Source organism: Ceratotherium simum, chromosome 1 (assembly GCF_057802395.1).
Source record: "Ceratotherium simum simum isolate JZ-2026a chromosome 1, ASM5780239v1, whole genome shotgun sequence".
In the NCBI taxonomy this organism is placed as follows: domain Eukaryota; kingdom Metazoa; phylum Chordata; class Mammalia; order Perissodactyla; family Rhinocerotidae; genus Ceratotherium; species Ceratotherium simum.
In genome coordinates this window covers 70,254,645-70,281,350 of record NC_141900.1, presented here as the reverse complement: position 1 = coordinate 70,281,350, position 26,706 = coordinate 70,254,645, and the positions used below count along the sequence as shown (strand labels likewise).

Genomic DNA, 26,706 nt, shown 5'->3' with positions numbered 1-26,706 from the left:
GAATTTGCCAGTCAGATGTATGTGGGTAAAGAGATAAAATGGTTTTTATTTTGTTTTTGCTTTTTACTATAGAACACCTTCAGAATTTTGTCATTAGTGTATATTTAGTTACATCTTAATATTTTTATTTAGAAATACTATTTGTTATAAATATACCACATATTTATTTTCAAAAATGAGAAATTGCAGATAAAAATTTAAAAATTAAACATCTATAATCCCAACACCCAAATACAGCTGCTCAGAAATAATATCTTAATGTTTATCTTTCCAGACGTTTTTTTCATTGCCCATAATCATATATATTTTTTAGAAAAATTAGATCAGATTGAACATACTCTGTTTATATACTTTAATATATTGTGAAAATCCTTCCAAATGTTCAGACATTATTCTACAACATCATGTTTACTGAGTACATACTACTCTGTTAAGAACACTGTAATTCATTTAATTGCTCCCCTATTTTTGATGTTCTGATTAATTTTAATCTTTTAAAAAAAAAGTTCTTTTTTTTTTTGATGGTGCAAACAATTCTAACACTGGGCAATTGTATGGCCCACGTCTGTTTTCGTTGTCCTTGTTGTGCTCTGTGACCTTTCCTACTGTACAACCTCATTTTTACCTCTTTTTCCCTGTACATATGTAGCACAGGCTGCTATCTGTTTACTAAAATCTTTCCTCTTCTTTCCTGTGCACCAGCTGGACCACACTTCACAGCTTCTTCTGCAATTATTGTAGTCACATGACTGTATTCTAGCCAAAGAAATGTGAGTAGAAGTGATGTGCACCAATTATAGATCTAGCTCCAAAACCTCTCCCATGTTTTCACCTCTATTTTCTATTCCTTTTCCACTGACCAGGATGGAGGCAACCCGTAGGGTGACCTTGGAAGCCATGTGTTGAAGAAGGAAGAGGCACTGACAGCCCAGCTCCTGCATAACAGAGCTGAGCTGCACGTCCCCTATGGCTCCTGCCAAACTGAAGCACTTTAGACTGTTATTTGAGCTATAAATGAACCTTGATTAGATTTGAGCCGTGATACATTTTTGGGTCACTCTGTTAGAGCTGTTAGCCTCTGCTTAACAGTATAGGCCTAAAACTTCCTCCTTAAGCCTCCAAAGACTGAGAATTGGGGCTCTCCTTTGTCATCCAAGTCAGCTGCTCTTACTTCCTAAGTATCTCTTTTACTTTTCTCCTGTTTATTTTTCTGGCATTGTCTGTTAAACTGATCTAGAACCAAGAGAGATTGATAATGGGATAATATGCCAGCTTTCTCAAGACTATTTTTATTTTAGTAGAATATTCTGAGAGATTTAGGACCTTAGCTGACAGGAACAACTACAATTTTTAATTACATCTTAAATGAATGTAATGCTTCTTAACTAAAACATAGAGCAGTATTGTCCATACCATCTGTGAGATGTTTACACGTTTTAGGCAAAAAAGAGATTCTATTCTTAAAGACATTTTGGACATGTGCATACTATACCCATCTGTGAGCAATGTGCAGTTCATATTAGTGTATGAAAGGCTCTAAGAAACCTTGCAGTAAAGAAACCCATCTCCCTTCTCTGACCTAATGTTTCCAAAGCTTAATTCCCCATAGAACCCTTGCCTGCAGGTTCTACCATTAACATCTTGGAAAACTAGCATTTCCTGAAGTGTTCCGTGAAACACAGTTTGGGAAATACTATCCCTGGATATTAGAGTCAAAGAACCCTTTGAGATGATTGACAAGAAGCAAATGGAAAGGACCATTTAAAATTTTGCATGTAGTTTTAAAAAGATAAGTGTTCTGGTTCAAATAGCGTTGTCATTGTGTTTTCAAAAACAGGTTTACTGAGTGGAATACAGGGCATTGTGAATACCTGTCAACTCTGATTATTCTTTTCTCTGTCAAGAATTTAAAAATAACAAGAACACTTGTTTTTGTGAGAATTCAACTATGATTTCCTTCCTTGACAACTTTGTAAATATTATAGATTATTTAATTCAGTTAAGCAAGTTGTTCAACCTGTCTCCGTTCTTGACTTTTAACTTGTTACCTGCCTGTACACTATAGTTAAATATAAAAGTGATGGAGTAATCTTGAAAAGGAACATTTTTGATACTTTTAAGTTTTCATCCTCCCTCTCCACTAGTTTGATGTATGTTTTTCTTACCATGCTATTGTCATTTGGGTTAAGAAATTTTGACTATTTCAGTAGGAGTTAACTGGAGGTCCTAATCATAACAGTATATAGCACTTTATCTCCCCTTGGGACAATAAGTAATCCAAGAGGAAAAGTATTTTAAAAATTAAATATGTGGAGCATTATAGCAAGCCCTAGGGTGTTTTCTTGAAGGAGATAATGTTATCGTGTGATTTTTATAATCAACTGTGAAGATGTATTTCAACCCACCCTAGTCATGGTGTCACAGGACTGGAGGGGGTGTTAGAGGTCACGTTTTACAAACAAGCCAGCTGAGGCCCAGAGAGGCAATGAGAGTTGACCAGGAATCAAAACTAGGTTCCTGGGGCCGCCCAGTGGCTTGGCGGTTGAGTGCGCGCGCTCCGCTACTGGCGGCCCGGTTCGGATCCTGGGCGCGCACTGGCGCACTGCTTCTCCAGCCACGCTGAGGTGGCGTCCCACATACAGCAACTAGAAGGATGTGCAACTATGACATACAACTATCTACTGGGGCTTTGGGGGTAAAAAAGGTGGAGGATTGGCAATAGATGTTAGCTCAGGGCCAGTCTTCCTCAGCAAAAAGAGGAGGATTAGCATGGATGTTAGCTCAGGGCTGATGTTCCTAACAACAACAACAAAAAAAACTCAGTTCCCCGGTTCTGAAGTTTGTGTTCTCTCCTCTACATTATGTTGTTTCTCATTCATCTTTTAAAAATTCTCTTAGCCTAGACAGACTTCACACTGGGGTTAGTAGATGACAATCTCTGTGGCAGGATTTGCCAGAGACCTGGGAAACCCTGAAACCCAGATTACTTGCCCCACAACCTGTCTTGTTTGACATGGTAGAGATAGACTTCTCCATATCTTAAAGGCTTTTCAGTCTTTAAAGGCCTCTTGTTAAAATGTAAATACACCTGGAGGAATCTCTCCTAAAGTCATACAGGGCTCAAATTTTTGTCTCAGAGATTAGTTGATTAAATTGATTTCTAACCAAGAGGGCTAAGAGCAACACCCTAGGGTGAAGAGGGGAGACCACAGCCCAGAGCTGGGGCGGGGGGTGTGGGCGAGGGAAGAGCAGGGTAACAGAGTTCTACAATTTTGCCTACCTCACAAGTATAACCAGGAAACTCTCTGTTTAAATTGTTGTTAGCTCAGTATGTTTTAAATGCAGTGTAAAGTTAACAAAGTAAATTCTGAGTGGATAGATGGAATCACTGATACTACAAAGCAGAAATTGGAACCAGGTGGCAACTTGGGTGTGCCAATGCAGTCTATGATGAAAGCTAAAATTTCCCTCAAAGAATTAGCAAATTACTTTTTTCTAGTATGTTTTTAATTTTTAAAAGTTCTGCCTTCCGCCTAGCGTGATAGCTGGTTATACTTGTAATACTTTGGTTTTATTTTTTAATGGAAATATTTTCAGTGAACTTCATGTGCATGCTCAAGTTTACAAGCTGTGTTATTATTAAACCACCTTTAGGTTAGTAGAGATGACTAGCTGTTTTTGGTTTTCACGTGTAAAAATTGCATTCTAACAATCTTATCCTTTCAAGCATGGTATATTTTTCAGTTTTATTAATGGCATTCAATTTTTGTCTATGAATATCAAATAGAATATAGACTGAGAGAAACTGCATTCATCTTACTTTGATTCTGATGCTCTAACTCACTTGAGAGGAAAAAAATCTTTCAAGAACCGTGGTATTTCATGCTATTAATGTTTTTGTTATTTCACTGCTAACAAGTTTGGAGTTTACATTCCAAAAAATTAAAACATACACACTTTTTTAAAAGTAGTTTTAAACTTGAGTAACTTATATTTTATTTATTTTGTCAGAGTAATATCATCAACCATGACTAACTTAAATACCAAGATGGATAGTGAAAGTCTATATGTCTTTGTACTTGATATGTGATACCAATTTACCATCCTTTTATTTTTAATTTTAAGATTTCCTAGTCTTTTCAAACAATGGTTGTTAAATTTCATAGCAATAATACAGGTGTATTGTTATGATATAGATTCTTGAGCCCTAGAGGTCTTGTGAAGGGCCAAAGAATCTGCATTTTTAACAAATTGGGAAAAGCTGCCTGTATTAGTTTTCCATGGCTAGTGGTCCCCTTCCTCCGTCTTCAAAGACAGCAACATAGCATCTCTCCAACCCTACTTCTGTCATCACATCTCTTTCTTTGATTCTTTTTTTCTGCCTCCCTCTTCCCCTTTTAACCACCTTAGTGATTACATTGGGCCCACCCAAAAAACCAGAATAATCTCTCTATTTTAAAATAGAGACATTAAGGTCAGCTGATTAGCAAGCTTAATTCTATCTGCAGCCTTAATTTCCCTTTTCTGTGTAAACTAACGTATTCACAGGTCCTGGGGATTTGGATGTGGGCATCTGTGAGGGGCCGTTATTCCGCCTACCATACTGGCTTTAAATAAAAGTTTGAGGTGCAGAACCAGCCCTGAAGATACTATTAATGTTTGTTTCCTAGGTGTTTTTATTACAATTGGGTTAAGCGCCTACTAATTAGGTTATCCTAACCGAGGGAAATAGTAGTAGTCTTTGTTTATCTAACAAAAATATTTTTATTAAGACAACCAGGCATAAACATTGACTATTACTAACCACTAATTTTAGAAAAGATAAAAATATCACTAAAAGATGATTTAAAGAAACAGGAAAACTTAAGTAAAATTGTTAGTAATTTTTTTGAGGTTAGTCACTATTACAACTCTGGTTTTAACAAGGTTTCAGTGCTTGTTTCACCAGCTATGCAACCTAAATCATTAGCTCTTCAGGGATTTAGTCACAAATCTAGTGTTTTGAGATTGAATCTAAAATACTGTATTTAAAACATTAATTGCTTTAGTTTGATAATCCTAAATCTTTTCTTGAATTTGATCTAATGGCAGATAGGAGTTTGCTTTTGCTGATTCTCCTTCTTCTTTAAGAATTCCGGCTTTTATTTATTTATTTATTTTTTGTTTATTGCAATAACATTGGTTTATAACATTGTATAAATTTCAGGTGTACATCAGTATACTTCTATTTCTGCATAGATTACATCATCTTCACCACCCAAATACTAATTACAACCCATCACCACCCACATGTGCCGAATTATCACTTTCGCCCTCCTCCCTCCCCCCTTCCCCTCTGGTGCCACCAATCCAAACTCTGTCTCTATGTGTTTGTTGTTGTTATTGTCTACTACTTAATGAGAGAGATCATATGGTATTTGACCTTCTCCCTCTGACTTATTTCACTTTGCATAATACCCTCAATGTCCATCCATGTTGTCACAAATGGCTGGATTTCATCATTTCTTATGGCTGAGGAGTATTCCATTGTGTATATATACCACATCTTCCTTATCCATTCGTCTCTTGATGGGCACTTAGGTTGCTTCCAAGTCTTGGCTATTGTGAATAACGCTGCAATGAACACAGGGGTACGTGTATCTTTATGCATTGGTGTTTTCAAGTTCTTTGGATAAATACCCAGCAGTGGAATAGCTGGATCATATGGTAGTTCTATCCTTGATTTTTTGAGGAATCTCCATACTGTTTTCCATAGTGGCTGCACCAGTTTGCACTGCCACCAGCAGTGTATGAGAGTTCCCTTCTCTCCACATCCTCTCCAACACATGTTGTTTCCTGTCTTGTTAATTATAGCCATTCTGACGGGTGTGAGGTGATATCTCATTGTAGTTTTGATTTGCATTTCCCTGATAGTTAATGATGTTGAACATCTTTTCATGTGCCCTTTGTATATCTTCTGTATATCTTCTTTGGAGAAATGTCTGTTCAGGTCTTTTGCCCATTTTTTAACTGGGTTGTTAGTTCTTTTGTTGTTGAGATGCATGAGTTCTTTATATATTTTGGAGACTAACTCCTTATCAGATGTATGGTTTGCTAATATCTTCTCCCAATTGTTAGGTTGTCTTTTGGTTTTGTTGATGGTTTCCTTTGCTGTGCAGAAGCTTTTTAGTTTGATGTAGTCCCATTTGTTTATTTTTTCTATCATTTCTCTTGCCCAGTCAGACATGGTGCTTGAAAATATGTTGCTAAGACTGATGTCGAAGAGCATACTGCCTATGTTTTCTTCTAGAAGTTTCATAGTTTCAGGTCTTACATTCAAGTCTTTAATCCATTTTGAGTTAATTTTTGTGTATGGTGTAAGGTAAGGGTCTACTTTCATTTTTTTGCATGTGGCTGTCCAGTTTTCCCAACACCATTTGTTGAAGAGACTTTCTTTTCTCCATTGTATGTTCTTGGCTCCTTTGTCGAAGACTAGCTGTCCATAGATGTGTGGGTTTATTTCTGGGCTTTCGATTCTCTTCCATTGATCTGTGTGTCTGTTTTTGTGCCAGTACCATGCTGTTTTTGTTACTATAGCTTTGTAGTATGTTTTGAAATCAGGGAGTGTGATACCTCCAGCTTTGTTCTTCTCAGGATTCCTTTAGCTATTCGGGGTCTTTTCTTGTTCCATATAAATTTTAGGATTCTTTGTTCTATTTCTGTGAAAAATATTGTTGGAACTTGTTAGGGATTGCATTGAATCTATAGATTGCTTTAGGAAGTATGGACATCTTAACTATGTTAATTCTTCCAATCCAAGAGCACGGAATATCTTTCCATTTCTTTGTGTCTTCTTCAATTTCTTTCAGCAGTGTTTTATAGTTTTCAGTGTACAGATCTTTCACCTCTTTGGTTAAGTTTATTCCTAGGTATTTTATTCTTTTTGTTGTAATTGTAAATGGGATTGTATTCTTAATTTCTCTTTCTGCTACTTCATTGTTAGTGTATAGAAATGCAACTGATTTTTGTATGTTGATTTTGTATCCTGCAACTGTACCATATTCGTTTATTACTTCTAAAAGTTTTTTGGTGGATTCTTTAGGGTTTTCTATATATAAAATCACGTCATCTGCAAATAGTGAGAGTTTCACTTTTTCCTTTCCAGTTTGGATCCCTTTTATTTCTTTTTCTTGCCTGATTGCTCTGGCTAGGACTTCCAGTACTGTGTTAAATAGGAGTGGTGACAGTGGGCATCCTTGTCTGGTTCCTGTTCTTAGAAGAATTCAGGCTTTTTTAGTGATAAGAACACCGAACGTCTCAACTAGCTGAAGCAAAAAGTAAATATTCAAAATTAATCTGATATCTGATTCTCTATTTCCTCACAAACTAGGTGTCCTTGTGTCAGAGGATATGTTGCCGTACATGACTGCCCTGCAGAGCTGTTTAATGTCCTCTGTTAAACAGCCTGAGGGACAGAATCACATCTGAGTCCTCTGTTAAATGATCCAAGAGATTGAGCCATGTCTGAATTCCTATGGAAGAGACTCTGATCTAGTTTAGTCTAGTTTGTGTCAGGTTTTTGTCCTTTTTTCAGTCCTGTGATGACTGGCAGGGATAAGGTTATAGAGTATAAATGTGGTACCTGGGGCCAATATATGTTTTACTTTTGGGATGGGTGAGTGATCAGGAATTGGGAAGATGAAAACCTACAGAGTTTAAATATTAAAATCTCAGTAACTAAATAAATAACAAGGGAGGAGTAGCTCTCTTCCTCATTGTCTTCCTTTGATGCTGCCTGAATGTGTGTAGACATAAGGTCCTTAGAAGGGCCAGTGTTCAGCCAATACGTACTAATATACCTAGTCATTTACAGCCTACCTTTCTTCTAACTGGTCAGTGCTTTATCATGGCACTCGTTAAATACTTTGAATTTCATCTCTAGTTTTTTGTACAATTTCAGCAAAACAGGTAGAATGCAATAAATATTTAATTTAACATGCAGAAACTAAAAGAGATTGCAATGGTACATATCAAAAGCATTTCTTACGTGACTCTTGGCGATGGTGTTGCACTTCTAGATTCTGGTAATTAAATTTCTAAATGATGATGGAAAGAGAAGCAATATGTGGAGGCAATTATTTCTGAAATGAACTTTGAGAAGATTCTGTTTTTTAAAAGTTACAGCAAAGAACCAATGTTTATTATTAATCTGCCAAATTAACAACATTAAGACTATACGGACTATCATTTTTAGAAAGGAGGACAAATCTTTTGTTTTATTTATATATGCATTACCTTGACAATTAGGATATTAGGCTTCCTTGAAGTCTGGCCTGAAATAATTTACTTGCTCTGCTTCCTCTTGATACTTATTTTTTTGTTTCATATAGAATAACTGACAGTAACTTCTTTTATTTAATGGCAGAACTGACCAATTTGTTTATATTTTACTTATGTGGAATTCATCAGATGTTTTCACTTCAAGGAGGATTTATTGGTTGACAATTGTATGAGTATAAATAGAATCAAAATTATATATGTGTGATATTGAGTGATGATAAGCATAATTTTAAAGATATGGTCCTAAATTGAGGGGAGAGGGTGTTAACACGTTATAGTCAATGATCTTTAACCTATGGCTTTCTGTTTTGGGAGATTAAGGGATCACAGTTAATGGTTCTATCATATGACTTTTCAAATTTGATGAGAAAAATTATGCGACTTAAGGGAATTTAAAACTACCATTTCTACAAGAGACTTGAATTGCAAAAATTCTATCTAAAAATAATACTCTTATCCACTTGATAAAGTTGAAACTGGATTATTTAATTTATGATAATTGAGAAAACCTTAATTTATAAGAAAAAATAAATGTAGTTGGTACATACTGTTCATGTCTTTTCAAATATACATTAGTTCTCATGCAGGGTACTTGTACAGCGGCAGCGGAGTCTTTTTAGGTAGTTCATGGACCCCGTTGTGTTAGCTCCTTCATGGTGCCCACCAACTTGCTTCATTTTTGACCTAGTAGGACCACCTCCAGGGATCACAGAGTTGCTAGGTCTTCATGTCTATTCAGCCCCAGGATTCTCTACTGAGACTGCCAACAGAGGTGCAAATTTTGATGTTCTGTATATCTTTTCCCCCGTCATATGAGCACATATGCAGGAGGAACTCAACTAAAACTACTTGACTTTGAGTAACTAGTGATCTAGCTAGGGTCAAAAGGTTGCCCTGAATAGGGAGTTCCAAATCAATGGCTCCTTCATGGAGGTGTGTTCTTGGATATGTGACCTGATTCAGTTTTATATCTTTGCCTCAATGACGCAGCAGGGTCTAGCTTTTGGAGGATAGTAGCTCAAATATATCTGTATTATTTTTGAAAAAATGAGAATTACACAGGGAAAATCACTACGCTGTCTCAGGTTTTCTGATAGAACCTGAAATCAGATGCAAGTATTAATAAATTTGCATAGTTAATACATGACCAATCCTCACTGGAACATTAAAAAAAGTCTTTGAAAAAGATCTTGCAATGTATGTTTCACCTTAAGTGTCCTACTCTCAGTTTTTAAATTAATCCCATTATATTTAGTTCTCCTTTCCTTTTTCCAAGAAATGAGAGAACAGAGGTTAAGAGAAGATACTTATTATTCCAGACATTGAGTACAGTTGTTTCAACTCTCCTAACTGAGACAGTGGCAGGTGTTGCTTTTGTGTACTCCTTGTTTCCATGGAGCAAAAATAAGGAAGATAGCAGAAGTGGAAGAGGACCAAATGCAGGGAAAGAAAAGTTAGTAAAAAGTTAGTAAGGCAACCCTCCAATTTTACTGTAAACATTTTGTCATGCCCCAGGAGAGTAGTTATAATTGTTTATTTTGTCGGTCTCGGTCTTAATTGTAAGTTTAGCAAGATTTTCCTAAATGCTGTACAAAGCATGACCAATTGGTTTGATTTGCCAAATATAGACCTAACTGTAGGCAAGAATTGTTAATTACCCACATAATTTTAACAGTGTGACTGCTGCCAAACCCAATAATTCAATTTTCTTAAAGTCCTAATTTGAGTTAGTATCTCATTGACCATCAGTATTGATAGAATTAATCAGATAATCACAAATCTTTCACTTTTAATTTGTGTTAGTCCTACCTGAAACTTCTCATTCTGTTGGCAGTTAAGAATTGGAAAAAAAATTGTCAGGACAAACTATCAAATTTTGAAAAAAGCAGACTGCAAAATATCACATATGATTCCATTAAAAAAAATAAGTATGGGCTGGCCCCGTAGCTTAGCGGTTAAGTGCCCACGCTCCCTGGCTGGCAGCCCGGGTTCAGATCCCGGGCGCGCACTGACGCGCCGCTTGTCCAGCCATGCTGAGGCGGCGTCCCACATACAGCAGCTAGCAGGATGTGCAACTACAACATACAACTATCTGCTGGGGCTTTGGGGAAAAAAAGGGGCAAAAAAGGAGGAGGATTGACAATAGATGTTAGCTCAGGGCCGATCTTCCTCAGCAAAAAATAAAAAGGAGGATTGGCATGGATGTTAGCTCAGGGCTGATCTTCCTCGCACACACACAAAAGTAATAATAAGTATGTGTCTAGTTAGAAAAAATGAGAAAAGATAAATACCAGAATGTTACTAACAGGTATTTCTGGATGATGGGAACAAGGGTGCTTTTGAAAAAAATAAGGAAATAAATGGTAAGAAACCAAAAGTACCAAGAAAGTCTTTGGAGCAATTTGTAGTGATAACCAGACAACATGGTACATCCTATCCCAGAGAAAATTAGCATATACCATGTGGATTCATGTGGATATGCATGTTGTATATATATTTTGGAAAAGTTGTATGTAAATTGTATGAAGCTCAAAAAGAATACATTATTGGAACAAACAGTTGGTCCAACTTAAGATTATCTCTAGGTGTATTACCAAGTGTTGACCTTAAAATGTTAACAACACCAAACCACCTTAATTTCCTCTAATATACCTTCCCATTAATTAATTTAAATTTCTATTAAGAATTATCATTTAAAAATTATATTTACATATTTCTAATTTTTTATTTTTTTATATATTTTTTCTGTTTTCTTTCTTTCTTTTTTTTTTTTTTGGTGAGGAAGATCAGCCCTGAGCTAACATCCATGCCAAAATTACTCTTTCTGCTGAAGAAGACTGGCCCTGAGCTAACATCTATTGCCAATCCTCCTCCTTTTTTTTGTTTTCCCCTTTTCCTCCCCAAAGCCCCAGTAGATAGTTGTATGTCATAGTTGCACATCCTTCTAGTTGCCGTTTGTGGGACACCGCCTCAGCACGGCCGGACAAGTGGTGCATCGGTGCGTGCCCAGGATCCGAACCCGGGCTGCCAGTAGTGGAGTGCATGCACTTAACCGCTAAACCACGGGGCCAGCCCCTCTAATTTTTTAAAAGTCACACAAATTTTAAAACAAAATGCTTTGAATTTAGCAAATTTATGGATTTTCTTTTTTTTAAGAGAAGGCTTTGTGTTTCAGGTATACACCATAGAAATTTTAGAGATCAAAGAGTCAGAAAATTAACTGGAGAGTTCTATAGGGACTTTGTATCAATCATTAATCCATTCAAACTTGGATTAAATAATGTTTTCTTTCTCATGTGAAAATATGAAATATTTAGTGTAGGTGATAATCTTATTTTCAATAGGGTTCGTCCCTTTTAACAATTAATAATTTGATCTATTTATCTCATATCAAAATTTATTTTGCATATGCAACTTTTTAGAAAGAATGAAAATAATTTTTTAAGGTGCCACCATCAATTTCTCTGGTGTTACTTGTACACTTCTTTATACTGATTTTTTTTTTTCTACTGAAACCCCATTGCAAATAATAGTGGCCATCATGAAAAATTATAATGTAGTGTTCTGAATAATAGATGGAGAGTCTCATATCCGTGGTCCTGGTCTCAGTTCTAACAATCTGATTTGTGTTTTTTGGAAAATATTCATTTTTGTCTATGGCATACCCTTCTTATTGTAAAATATAAGTACCTATTATTTCACTCTTTTAAAATATTACCATAATCAAGTCAGAGCATTTTAAAATACTCAGAATAAAAGCTTAGAAAATATACCAATAAATGGCATAGTCCATTATCCTAGAAAGAAAACATTGAAACAATGAATATGAGACAAAAAAGTGGACGAATGTCTGTAGTTTGTCAACTTTCTAGTGGCTTATTTTAAATATCTCTTAGGTCTTGGATTTATCTATTTGTGCTTGTTTTCAAGGATGTTATATGAACTATTTGCTATATGTCCCCAGCATTTTTAATACAATATCATTGTTTTCATTTTGTTACCTAGTTTTTAAGTGAGGAACAATTAATTAAAATACATAACAGATAGAACAATTGGATATCCTTCACTTTCCACACAAAATTGGTTGATTGAACTTTTGCATTTCACTGGAGCAATTAAATTGCCCAGTAAGAATACATTTAGCTACAATTTAACAGCTCATGAACTAATGAAAAGAATCAACAAATTACTGGGCCTAAAAATGGCTTAATCTATCTATAACATCTTCATTTATTAGAGACGTCTTATGAAGAAGATTCTAAGACAGAAGGAAGGTGGAAAGAAAAAGGAGAGAAGGGAAGGAGGAAGAGTAGAAAGAAGGAAGGAAGGAGAGAGAGAAGACGCTATTTGACATTTGTGTGGGAGTTGAGCTTTCTACTTGGTGGCAGAAAACCCTACCAGGGTTTTATAGACTGAAACGCCCACCTCACAGAATGTTACATAGTGATCTTTGTAGTGGGAAGATCATTCTGTGGTCTTAGTTTCAGACATTATAGCTTCTTTCCTACTTACAGTAGGAATTGGACCCTTGGAGATTGCCAATATACTTTATTATCTCATTCCGAGACTCAGTCTATAAAAAGCAGATGCACAGAAGCTTATATTTAATAGCTTATTTGATCTCTATGGCAACTTTTGGGGGTCAGCAGGGCCAGCTGTCATCACCTCTTTTTACTCATGAATAAATAGATGCTAAGAGAGGTAAATAACTTGCTCAAGGTGAAACAGCTAGCATTTGGGCCTAAATCCTAAAAATACCATAATTGCCATAAATTGTAATAAGATCTGTTTCATAAACGAGTGCCATGCAGAATGCCTGGTACCTGGTTGTCGTTCCACGAATATTTGTTGAATGAGTTAATGACTGTAACAAATAAATTCTTCCGTACCGTACCCTTTCGGTTACATCATAATTTCTCTTCATTGTGCCTGTTCTGAGTGAGGCTTTTATATTCTATGAAACCCTGGAAACGGGATGTTTTGCTCTTCCCTGTGTTATGTTATTCCATGCTATTTGTAGATCCAGTTCCAGGTTGAAGTTAAATATGAAATTATTAGAATGTTGAGTTCTTTTTTCCTAGTAGGAAATTTTATTTTCCAACTGATTTAGAATTTTGTGCATGTTTTATAATCAGTATTATTTGTCATGTTCATTTTGGAAATATTTTACAGCTTTTCTTTATGGCTTATGTCTTTATTGAATGTGTGGGGAGCCAATATGCTCAATTTCATAGAATTTTCATGTGAGGGTTCCCAGCTGTGTCTATCAAAGATGCGCTAGGACCACCTACATCAGAGTCACCTCGGTGCTTTTTAAAATGTGGATTCCAGATTCCCAGGGCTCAACTCTAGACTTTAAAGTTTCACAGCTATTAATCTACAGACTAAGATCTGCAGACTATAGCATCATTTATTTTCATGTCAGTATAAATTCTCTTGGAAAGAATTGAGGAATTATGAGTTTTTTCAAAGTTTCGGTTGCTACTTTGTAAATTAGATCATAAGAAATATACCAAGATATTACTACTAGGTTGATAAATAATTTTGCTTATTCATGAAACAATGACTAGTATCAGTCAAGCAAATGACAGCTAAGGAATGAAATTAAGATACATGCCACAACATGGATACACCTTAAAGACATTAATGCTAAATGAAATACGCCAGACACGATAGGGCAAATAGTCTATTATTCCACTTATATAAGATACCAACTAGCAATTATCTTGGTATGTTTCTTGTGCTCTGATCATCATCAAATACATATTACTTTTTTTTAAGCACCAGTAACTGGCTTGGGACTGGATTCAATGAGAAGCTTAAGACAATCACTGCTTTCACACCTTTGGTCTACTTGTGGAGACAGGACTTATCTATAAATAAACAAATATACAGCAACTAGGAACTTCTAAAATGTTACATGATGTGGGTATTAAAGGAATTCCAGAGAATTAAGAAGATTCTTGATGGATTCCGACTCTATCTATCTTTTGGCTTTGTGGCTAGTTTTTCGCATTTAGACCTTCAGTGGTATCAGTTCTACTGTACCTATACGTTGCAAAAGCCATTTTCACATTTACTTCAAGGCTATTTTCTTGTTCTGGTTTGGTGTTTCAGGATTGAAATATAAAGTTATACTACTAAGCTTAGTGTAACTAAAAGTTTATAGGAAAATCCAACACACTATTAATTTACACACATTCAATTTATCCTGAAAGCATTCCATTTTAGTGTTAGGTAAGATTTCTGATGAAACCACTGTTTCACTGTAACTGTGACAATATAACCCATTGCAGTAATACCGTGTCTCTTCACCTGTATCAAGGGAATAGCTTAGCACCAAAGCTGACGTTCAAAATGAAGAGGCTCTCTTGGGAGATGATGTGCCACCAGGTCGATATGTTACTTCAGCTGACTCTAGCATAATACATGTAGGAGCTATGGTCCTGAAAATTATCTTTCTGGATCAAGATGGTTTATTAGTTGGCAGTTAAGAAATTCTGCGTACATTCTCCAAATCTAAGGTTAAGGTGATAAAGCAATTGAGCCTTTTACCACTTAAAAAAATGTGGAGGTGAAGTGCAATAGCCATTCAAAACAGCAAATAATTAACTTAGTCTCTTTGTCACCAGGCAGAAGGTCAGGCACACACAGCCACAGCAATGATACAGTCTACATTCTAAACAGCTGAGTCTTTGACTTGAAAGTGATTAGACTGGATTGTTGGGAACAGATTTTAATTTAGAAGGGTAGTGATATAGTTTGAAAAATACTATAAGAGATTCAAGTATGGTCATTTACCTTACTTGTCTTCTCATTAGTTCTATAGAATTTCAACCTTTGAGTTCCATTTCCTCGCCTTTTCTTTTATCAGATCATGTTACATGTTTATTTTAAATCGGTAACTAATAATTCAACAGTAGGATATTGATTATGTGATTAGATCAGTGTAACTATGAATAGATAATATTTTATGTATTAAAAGTTAATAAAAATGAAATATGACTTTTCCAGAAACATTTGAATTAGCTACTTCTTCATCACAAGACTCCTCTGAATATTGTATTTAAATCTTTAAAGCCTGTAGTTATAAGGATTAGGGGAATTGTAATTGTAAAAATGAGATGTTTAGAACGTTTTCCTCCTATGTATAACACAAAACAATATAACAGGAAATAATTATATATAGAACAGAGGGCCAAAGCAAATTTACATATTATCTAATTGAAAAAGTTATTTCTGAGAATGATATCTGGTATCAAAAGCAAATTTTCATATTATCTAGTTAAAAAGTGATATCTGAGAAGGATGTGTCCAAAATATACAGAGGTTGGTGTTGAAGAAAATATTTGGGAACAAGAATTGGAAATACCGAGACACTTCTTGAGTTGTGCTAATAAAGAATTAGAGAGAGGCATCCGAGTGCCAGTGAACAGCCTGGAGAGATGGGCCAACAGATGGTAGAGGCAAGAAAGAACTGATAAAAGGTGGGAGAGACACGGTATGCATCAGCAAGGCTTTGGGCTCTACATTTTAAAATGAAGCTGAATCAGAGGATTGTTGTGAGAAATATTTTTGTGATGTTATATGTTTTCAAGAAAGGCATTTTATTTTAGGGGGTAGGCTTAAGATATTTAAAAGTCCAAAATAGAGTTTAATAATGTTATATAAATCAAAACATCTCTCCATGTGGTCAATGGAAAACATGATGCTGTGGGCTATAAACCCACTCTAAAGTAGATTAGATGCCTGAAAATATATTTTATACTGGAGATCTTTCTTAGTTGCTGATATTTGTGCTCCTGTCTCTTGGCAAAGCTCCCATGCTACAGTGAAAAGAAACTCATAAGTTTCTACCATTCAGATGAAGAATGGTGGGTGGTGAGCATATGTTTCTGAGAATCTGCTTTTATTTAAATCAAAGCCTCCTTCATGCATTTAACCCACAGGAATGTAAGACCGGTTGGAGATTATTTCTTTTAATTCTGTTTGGCCTCGTTTTACTCCATTGTAGAAGTATTTGAGGATTACGAATGGTTGTACTTGTGTCTGGGAGAGACTCGTTAAGCTTCAGCTGTGGGAACCATATGGAAATCAGGCCCCCTATGAATTTCCTGCACACATGAAGATGAGGGTTTGCTCCCATTTTGACTTAATAATCTCTCACTGCTGTTCTGAATTTGAGGAAAGCTGTTGATCATGTTTGAGCTGTAGAGTGATTTCAGAGCCTGTGAAATGTACTGCTCCCGAAGAGCATCAACATGACAGCTGTAGAGAGTAGAGTCCGTTTTGTGTGTGTACAGAATTAGAGGACCGATGCTCCGAAAAGCAGAGGAGCTTTCTCACATTAGTCAATTTCTTTCTATCTAGAATCCACGTGACTCCTGTAAGGAATAACACATGTGTGTAGACATTGTATGTTCCATTTCAAGTGGTTACCCGTTATTCGAAATAAAATTTTATAGACTAGGAAAAAACAGTATCTACAGTATGTGTATGCTAAAAAATGATAGAAAAGGGTAAATCACCTGGCATACTGTAGCCTCAACATACTCAGTTTTTATAAAAAAAATACATGAATGCATTTTATAGTTATTGCTGACTGTGTACAATCAACGAAAAAGAGCAAGACAATCTTTAGCCTCGTGAAAGGATGCATCACAGGTTGAGATATGGTTGTGATTTTGGAAAGGGATTCCTTTGGTGTTCTATATCTAGAACACATGAAACTAGGAATATTCTGACCTCTGAATTTTCTTACAAATCATGATTTTTCCAGGATAATCTAACAAGGGAAAGGACAATCACAAGATTGTAACAACAGCATAACCAACTTTCTCTGATTCTGATGCTATGTTAAATTGCTAGAAACCAAATTTTGCAATTGCAAGGGTCTTCTGTCTGCAAGTGGAGTCGTCAGTGCTTCTGTGCTCTCTTTGGTGAATCCATTGGCACCACACTCTCCGTTACTTAGCTGTGTTTCTTGCTAGTCACTGCTCTGTACCTCTGTGGCTTAGTTTACCCTAATAAGGTAACTTCTGTTCGTCCTTGGAAACGTTCTCCCCCATTTTCCTTCTATTGTCCCTAAAGTTCCCTTACAGTCTCTAACAATTCTTTTTAATTCCTCACCAAATTTATTGCCGTTCTCAACTTGCCTCCTTTCACCAAAAGACATTTATTCTCGGCCACTAAAACCCTTTCTAATTGTAAGCTCTTCTAGCTTCTCAGACATTATACTCTTCCCCTACTCTCTGTAGCTCGGTGTAACTCTGTGCAGCAGAGAGGAAGAAGACAGTACTAGGAGACCTAGAAACAAATGCGTACCGTTAAGAACAGGAGTTAGACATTTAATTTAATCTTAGTATTTTTTAGTTTAAAGCATTGATAAATAAACTATCATAGGAACAAGTTATTACGGTATAAATAGCAGAAAATAAAATATATAAAAAAAGTTTCTAACTTAGCAAGTAGAGCTATATAAGTGGCTGTTGAGCTGAGCAAGTAAATGATAATGCTATTTTCAAACGTGATCAGTTGCAGTTAATTTTGTAAAATCTCAAACCTCATGTATTTTTTCCTGAAGACAATTGGCTAATACTATTCAGTCTACTATTGGGGACATAAAGTTGACATTTTCAAGAGAGCAAATTGTGTATAGTTATTGGAGCCTCACTGAGAACTCTTCCACAAAACAATAGTACTATATTTTAAAAATTAATAAGTTCAACAGGGTTAGAACAGAAATGAGCCAAGATGTTTCATATTCTGACCTCCATATTGTCAACATTCTCCAAGAGATTGAGCATTTTAGAGAAATTAGGATAGTTTCAGTGATCATGTGGAATCTTACCTCTCCTCACATGTATGCCTAACTCAATTTTACTAGGAAATTTTGAATCCAGTAGCACAATTGAAACATTAATAATGCATGTCACTATAGTCACTAGAGAGCATATTAATCCACAGATATATGCAATGGAATAAAGAAAATGGAAAAGGTACAAGTTCTCAGGCCATGAAAATCAGGTATGCAAAAATATATAACTTTATTTTGCCATTACTGAATTTAAGTTTCTTATTGCAAGAGAAACCTTATTCTTTTCAAATTGAGGTAAATTTAAGAGCTTTCTGAGGCGATTCAAGGCAAATTGTCGTTTATGGTTCTCCATCTTGTCAGAGTATCGTCTAAGCTCTGGGGCGTTTATAGCGTGATAGCATCAGAGGAGGGGCCTGCACCTCCAGCACCATCTCTCCGCGCTGGTATCCATTGAGAGGTGTGTTTGCCTGTCTAGTTCTCAGTCGTGAAGGTCCCCCCATCCCTCATCCCCAAGCTGGCAACCAGTAAAATGCCTCCATTCCCATCTGACTCTTTATTATCTATTGCCTGACCCTAAAAAGTGTCATATAGTAACCATAGTCATGAGACAAAAGGGCTAGGGGTTCGCACATCAACTTATATGTCACCTTTTTATCTGATCACAGAAAGTTACGTTGAAGAGAATCAGGCCATGTTGTTTGGAGTGCACAGCTCTGATGGGCACCCGTGAACTTAATAGCTTCTGTCCAAGGCAAACACCTGGTAAACACAGTTAGGTAGCCTTCAAAAGCTTAATTCGCCATGGATAAAACATTCATTTTCATATTTATAAGGGTAATAATTCTGTCTTCTTTTTTTCAGACATTTGCCTGGTTAGAAATTAATTATGGGTGAAAAAGTAGGTGGAGGTTAAATGCTGGTTCCAGGTAGAACGGTCAAGATGGCCTTTGTTCTCACTCTCTTCACTTTGAGCAAGACACCCCCTGCCCTAAGCTCGGCATCTCCCCTCCCACAGTGTGACCAGCATCGTGGCAAGCTGGCAAGCGGGCTGTTAGAGACAGGCTGGCCCTCGTGCTATGCCTCCAGTAGCGTTCTCCAGGTGCCTGCAGCTGCTACGATCATCTTGCACGGGCAGCGGCGTACAGGTCCTCACTTCAGCTCTTACATACTAGTAGTATTCATTTTTGCATTTCAGTTGTCTGCCTTTTCTGGGTGCCCTATGGATGGATATGGATATGGCTTGATATAGAAAATATCAATAGCTTGCACTGTCTGGCTAGTTTTTGGTTTGTGTACTCTTCAAGCCTACCAAAAATATATGGCACTATTTCCCAACCTGTTTGAAGCTAAAGGTATAAAACTGGTGAGCTTAATTGCACTATTAGGGTTGAGGCTAGATTGTTGGGTTTTAATGCCTTTAAAGACCAGTTAATCTTGTTTTATTCCGTGGTTTAAATGATACTCGGTTGCAAATGACACTCAGTGAGATAGTGTGGATAGAAGGGCCAAACCGAGCCTGACCACAGGAAAGAACAACTCAGACCCTCCTGAGGGCTTGTCCTGCTTTGACGGGGAACATGGTAGCACTGTACGAAGGTCTGCACTTCGGGAGTCTATATTAAAAGAACAGCTACTATTTTTATTTATGTTAAGTATTCATCTCCTCCAGTTTCACAGATATGTTCAACTTTAAGCATATTCAATGTGTGAAAACCCAGATTTACAAAATAAATAAATCAGGGAATGTATTTTTCAGTGCAGAAGTTTCTTTATAAGTCAGAAGAGTTTCTTTAAATAGCATGATTCCATATTGCATGGTAGAATACACACACACACACACACACACACACACATATATATGTATTACATATGTGCCATACATTTTATATATGTGCTATATATATTAATTTACATACAACTATTTTAGACAGACAGAGGAATAATTGTAATTATGTTCACTACCTGAAGATTACAATGTTCTATGTTTTGAAATGCTTGAATTAATAAACGTTGGTAGAAATGAACTCATTGTTATGATTATACTAAATTCCTTAGATTTTTCATAGTTAAGTGAAGACACTTATTTTTCAGAATCAAAACACTCAATTATAAAACTATTTCATCTCTTTTCAATTAGAGAAGTCAGAGTCATAATACACATTTAATTAATTTTACATAATCAAGGCTGATTTACTAATAAGACCAGTTGTCACTATTTGCTCATTAAATTTCTTCTAATCATAGTTAGTGACAATGGAACAACTCTTAAATTTAACCAAGAAAAATTTTTATTAATAAACAATAGTTTAATTCTTTAAAGTTCATGCTTTTGTTGTTTCATCAGTACTATTAAAATACATTTACTTGTATAAGGAATTGTAGAAGATAAATCTGAAATATAAGCTTGTTGTTGCTGCTGCCACATTCTTAGATCACTAGAATCCTGACTGGAATCTCTTGGGTTCTCTGAAAGATTCTATTGCTGCTGCTCAGTAGCCTGATTCAGGTAGGGTATGCTTTGAGGGAATAGCCAAAGTAGATAAACCATCCCTTCCCTACCCCGTCCCCACCCTACAAAATGAGCCTACCCCAGAGCATTGGCCCCACTGCTCTGAAATTCTATTCACTTATTAAGGTTTTCTATACACATAATCCTTGTCTCTGCCTATGATGCCTTTCCCGGGATCTCCCTTCTCCTGAGACCTGTTCCCTATGTAAGAAAATAAGGTATTATAGAAGACACATTTGAAGCATTAACCTGGGTTCTTGTCACCTCATCTGTAATTCTCTTTGCTAATAATGAGGCCCTTGGATTGGAGCATTTTCTGAGATATCATGGCAAAAGTGATTGTTAGGGGTTGATTGATGTATATAATTTTCTGAAAAAAATGTATCTGAAAACATATATATCATTTTCTGAAAGTATATCTGAAGTTATAAGCTCCACACTTGTGAGCTCATTTCAAGAATGAACCCAAAGAGCATTGAAAGACTATAGTTACTTTTAAGTTTAAAAGATTCGCATGATAAAAGAGAAGTGTGCAAGGGGCAAAAATGTAGCTGAAATACTGACCTAAGTAAAAAGCTTTGAGAGTACTAATTAATAAAACTGCATTGAATTTAAAAAATGCATCATTGAAAATGGACCTGCATGTACAAAGTTCACACTACTGATAGTGGAGCAAGTATACAGAATCCTACGCTGAAAATCACTCATTTTTATTTTTATTTTACAGATAATACCCATTTAATTTAAAATTAACCTGTGACTTTCTAATATGAATACTGTTATATTTAGTTTTAATGTTTCTTTAGATAATTGTGTAATAAAACTTGATCAAACCTTTAAAATGCCTTTCTTGCCCTCTAACAGACTCTGAAGATCCTTTTATTAGAGGGTTTTTGAAATAAATATTCTATCTATGTAGGTCTGAAAAAAAGATTGTAATGATTTGCTTGGGCCGAGTTGATTGATCTCCTTTATGAATTTTTTTTAGGAAGAGATGGCTCTAAAATTCACTGAGAACCTACTATGTGCTATGCCCTCTGCTAGAGCTTTCATACATGTTCTTTCGGTAGTTATATGATGCTAGAGGTAGAAGACTTCTAGAGGCTTCCAAAGCAACATGTCCTCAGGCACTAGACATTTGTGAAACAAGCGGTTGGGACTGTGACAAATCCTCAGCATCTGCATCTCAGCTCCAGTGGACTTTTTTCATGCAAGAATGTGGGCCTGGGGTTGCCATATCTTCCTATTTTTTCAAGAGGAACAAGAAATCAGAATTTTTTTGTCTCCTGTTTTGCATGGCTAGCTCAAGATTTAAAAATACGATTATGCATGGATTAACCAAACATTTCTACAAGCTAGATTTGATTGACTGGTTTCTGGTTTAGGACCTCTGACGTGGGCTACCTCCCTGAAGACAAGACCCGGATTGCTTATGGAGCATGCCTATGGTCAGCAGTGCACTTGTAGCAGAGGTGAAACAGTGACAGCCAACTCCATCTCCCTTTACCACAGTCCATGCATTTGCAGGGCTCAAGGGAACCAAACAGAAGCACTTAGGCCATGGAAAATGGGCAAGATACACTCATAGGCCTTTTCTAGCTCTAACCATCTATGAAAATCATGTCAAACCCAGGCAATGTTTTCCAAAATTAAAAAAAAAAAAAAAAAAGTAGGAGGGAAGCTATCATTTGATATGACTTTTTTTAATATGACTTGTTATAACTGTTGAGTGGACTTTTCGTTCAATATCTTAATTTGATGATTAGTAATACTTACGTTTTTTAAATTATGATGATGTAAAGTTACATGGTTTAAGGCATGACCATTATTTAGGACAGTGAAAATAGCCTACCTAATATAAGACATTCCCAGAATATTAGTTCTTATTTTTACCTCATTAATGAAGAGTTAAAATTTAGATGCCACTGTGATATATGCAATGTAATTAGTGTCCAATAAACTTGTATTTTTGAGGAATCAATGTTTATATTAGACTAAGGCTAAAACTGACTTCTAATCCTGAAATTAATTCTATGATAATCTGTGCCAATCCTGAACCATGTAAATATAAAAATCTATGACCTTTTGGAACCATATAAGAATATGAAATCAGTTACAGAAATAATGAAACCTAAGACAGGACTCTGTTTGGCTGTCACAGGGTAAAATCAGCAACATTTCTATCAAAATAGGAAGTGAAATTCAAAAATAAGAGCGTTAAGGGTCATAGAAATTTTATTATGACTATGCTAGACCCTGCTGCCCTCCCCACAACCATTCTGGTTAGAGACAAATTCTGCCACACCAAACTAATCTGCTGAGACCTACACAGTATAGAGACAATTCTAGGCATTTTGTCCAAGCCTCTGGAGAAATCTTGTGTAATTAAATCATCAGCATAAAACAGAATGCTTAAAATCCAGGCTCCAGAAGTAAATATTGTAAAACAATGCTTATTATGAAAACACTAAAATTACAAATCTAAATGCAAATTTTAGTATTTATTATCGTATCCCTAAAGTAAAGCATAATCCTGCACTTGTTATTCTTCACACTTCCTAGGAGATAGGCAAGTGGCCAAGAAAATTTACACAAAGGGAAGTTCGATGACTTTCACAATGTAAATATGTAATAACTCCCGTACCACTTCTACTTACATCAAAGGAATGCATTCAATAGCCTAATGATTAAAATATAGATATAGATTTTGAGCAGTAATGGGATTAATGTTAGTAATAGCTTTTTTTTCATTTTGAATCATTTGATTAGATTCATGAGTTTAATATTACATTAAAATTTATAGATATATTTTAAGTAGTAATTCGTAAGACTAATTATATAGATAGCTCACTTTGCATATTCTATTTTGCCTCATGATCTTAAAATATAGATTATTTTAAAATATAAAATACTTTGCAAGTATCTCAAAAGCTTAAAGCTTGTTGGCATAAAATATTGTTTTATGCTGATAAGGGTTGCTTATTATATTATTTCATTAGCATTAATATCACATCAATATTAGGTGGAGGAACTTGGTAATTAGTGCAGGTTTCACCTCTGTCTTAGAGAATTTCTTTTCAGGTACTATCATATGGCACAAACAGTTGTCATCTGCTAATGGAATTCCCAGTGATCCAAACCAAAAATCCAGGCATATGTTTTATCAAACACAGAACTTCCCTCGCCACCTTTTGTTTTATATCCTTCCTGATTTTTCCCAGTACAATTGCATGCACATTTTCTCTATATAGTTACAGATGCAAGGTCATCATACACATATTATTTTTTAGTTTGCATTTTCAATCTATACATTCTGTTGATATTTCTACATCATTAAAAATTCTTTTCTAACATCATTTTTAAGGACTGGAAAACACTTTATTATGTAGATGGACTATAATTTATTAACCAATCTATTCTTGTTGATTTTTTTAAAAAAATAGACATCGTTCATGTAACTAAAAATTTGCAAACCTCCATAATCATATCATTAGGATAAATTCCTAAAACTGTAATTGTTATGTTAAAGAGAATAAAAAATCTTGACATATTTACAGAACGGCATGTTACATGACTACACACTTTATATACAGAGAACCCATGTCCCTAAACCCTCAACAACAAACTATATTATTATTATTATTGCTTCTTTAGAAATATAATAGGAAAATGGTATCCCATTGTTTTAATATGCAATTCGTCGGTGATCACTGAGGTTGAATATTATTTTATACATTTCTCATTGTCTAAACAGAGAGATATGGGAAGGAAATTTTCTGAAGGTCTATAAGTAGCCCTGCACAGAGTACATGAATTCCATCAGCTTGAATGTGCCCAAATCTCTCACTCTAGCTGTACATTGTAGGGGATCAGAATTGTGTCTCCCACCCCAAAATGTGTCTCTTTAGCTTGATTATTTTTAAGAACAAAAGACTCTGAAAGAAACATCGACCTACCCGCTAACTGCCTATAAGAATTTAAGATAGAAGGCTTGTCCTCAGGACAGGCCATCACCATAGATAACTCTGGGTATAATAGACTGGGAGGATCCTTGCTAAGCCCCTTCTTATCAAAGTTCTCTCTTTCAGGTCACATTGTCTATAGATGGCCCAGCAAACATTTGTTTATCAAACATTTGCTTTTCCATCTCCGTGTAAATTGCCTTTCTCCCCTTTGAAGCCCCAAACCACTACCCCCAATATCCTCCTTTATCTTTAGCTGAAGATGGTATTTAAGGTGGTGGCTTCAGCCATTTGGGTGAGTTATTCAGTTTTCCTGAGTTTTTCCCACATATACATGTTATTAAACTTTGTTTGATTTTCTCCTGTTATTCTGTCTTACGTCAATTTAATTCTTAGACCAGAAGGACCTAGAAGGTGGAGGAATAGTTCTTCCTCTCCTATAACATAAATGACATTAAAATTATAGAAATATAATGTTTAGTCAATTCAGTGGAGGGGACAGTTCAGTCAAGAACTATGATCAAATTTCCTTTTAAAATAAAGAATATTAATAGTTAATTTAGTGAAAAATTGTGAGACTAATTGTCATAAGTACATAGATGCAAATGGTTTAGAAGATTCTGTTTTCTCTGCAAGATATAATGTGAAATATAAATCTTATTGAAACTACATGTTCCCTTTGAAGTATTAAATTCTGAGTATATTTAATCTTTTTAGTTTGTGCATTTACCTTCCTTTTAAAAGGTAATTAAATTCAAAATGTGACTTGAATTGAAATATTTTTATCTCTCCCTGATTTTCAAATGCATATTAAATGATCATTTATGTGATGGATGAGATGTTCTTTGGAACGGATCTGTTAAATCAAAAGACTTAAAATGTTATTGGCAGGAAATTAGACATACTAAGATTGAGTTATCCATTGCTGTGTAACAAATTACCCCAACCTCTAGCAGCTTAAAACAGCAAACATTTATTATCTCACAGATTTCTAAGGATCAGGAAGCCAGAAGCAGCTTCAGTGGGTGGTCTAGCCCAGAGTCTGTCATGAGGTTGCAGTGAAGCTGTTGGCCAGAGCTGCAGTCTCTGAAGACTTGAGTGGGGCTGAAGGATTTCCTTCTAAGCTCATCTGCATGGAGATTGGCAGACCTTAGTTCCTTGCCAAATGAGTTTCTCAGTAGGGCTGCTGAGGACAGACATGACATCCCCCAGAGTGAGAGATTCCAGAGACAGAATGAGCGGGGAGGAGGTAAGAGGGAAGAAAGAAGGAAGAGAGGGAGAGGAGGAGTAGTTATTTAGAGTAAATAGTATTACTTTAAGTAAACATTTACCATAAGCTATTCATCATAGCTTGAAACAAATGATGTCTGCTTTAAGTATACCAGAACGTATCCATTTCAACTGTCAATAGTCTTGTTTTAGCGCTCTGAATTACGTAATCTTTAAATAGCTAAACCTAAACGTAGTTTAAAAGAACTTCCTAATTCTTTATTTTTTCAAAAAATAGCTGTCATCTTCAGTGTTTTCTTGAGGATTTAAATCAAACTCCTCTGTTTATTTTAAATGAAATAAAGAAACAAGTATGTTATTGTTTTAAGGACATGTCTAATCATTTTCTTATGTGTGAATCCTCTTTTCTGCAAGTACTTTTAATAATAAAATTCTTTATCCCTCTGTATTTTTATTTTTGTAAAGTTTCAGTATAGCTTCTTCTCCCTCAGAGGTTTAAAATGGGAATGATTTCAATAGTAGCTCCGTGTCACATGGGACCTAAGTAGGATGGATGTCATGTGATGAGTGCAAAGGATTTTGTAATGACTTTAATATAGCCTATTTTGTTGTAGAATTTCTTTTCATTTGCTTAAAATAACAGAGACGTAACTGACGGTATAACCTTATCTTATTCCAGGTCCCCTAAAAACCCGGGACAGAAGATCATTAAGAGAGTGATTGCTCTTGAAGGAGATATTGTAAAGTAAGTATTTAAACTGTTGTTTTTGAGTTCAAGTTATAAATATCTAGATTTTGTTGAGTTTTAAATCACATTACATGGGAAGTACATCTCAATTCAAAGAGGACCAAAGCTTTAGAGACATTCC

General features: G+C 35.6%; 1 protein-coding gene across 2 annotated transcripts in view; it reads left to right on the top strand.

Moving 5' to 3' along the window:
* Positions 1-26,706, top strand: part of IMMP2L (inner mitochondrial membrane peptidase subunit 2) — an 848,864-nt gene that overhangs the window by 569,810 nt on the left and 252,348 nt on the right. For both annotated transcript variants that reach the window (XM_087429666.1, XM_004418815.3), the window contains exon 4: positions 26,517-26,582. In XM_087429666.1, coding sequence (XP_087285792.1) covers positions 26,517-26,582 — 66 coding nt within the window. The remainder of the gene's footprint in view (positions 1-26,516; positions 26,583-26,706) is intronic.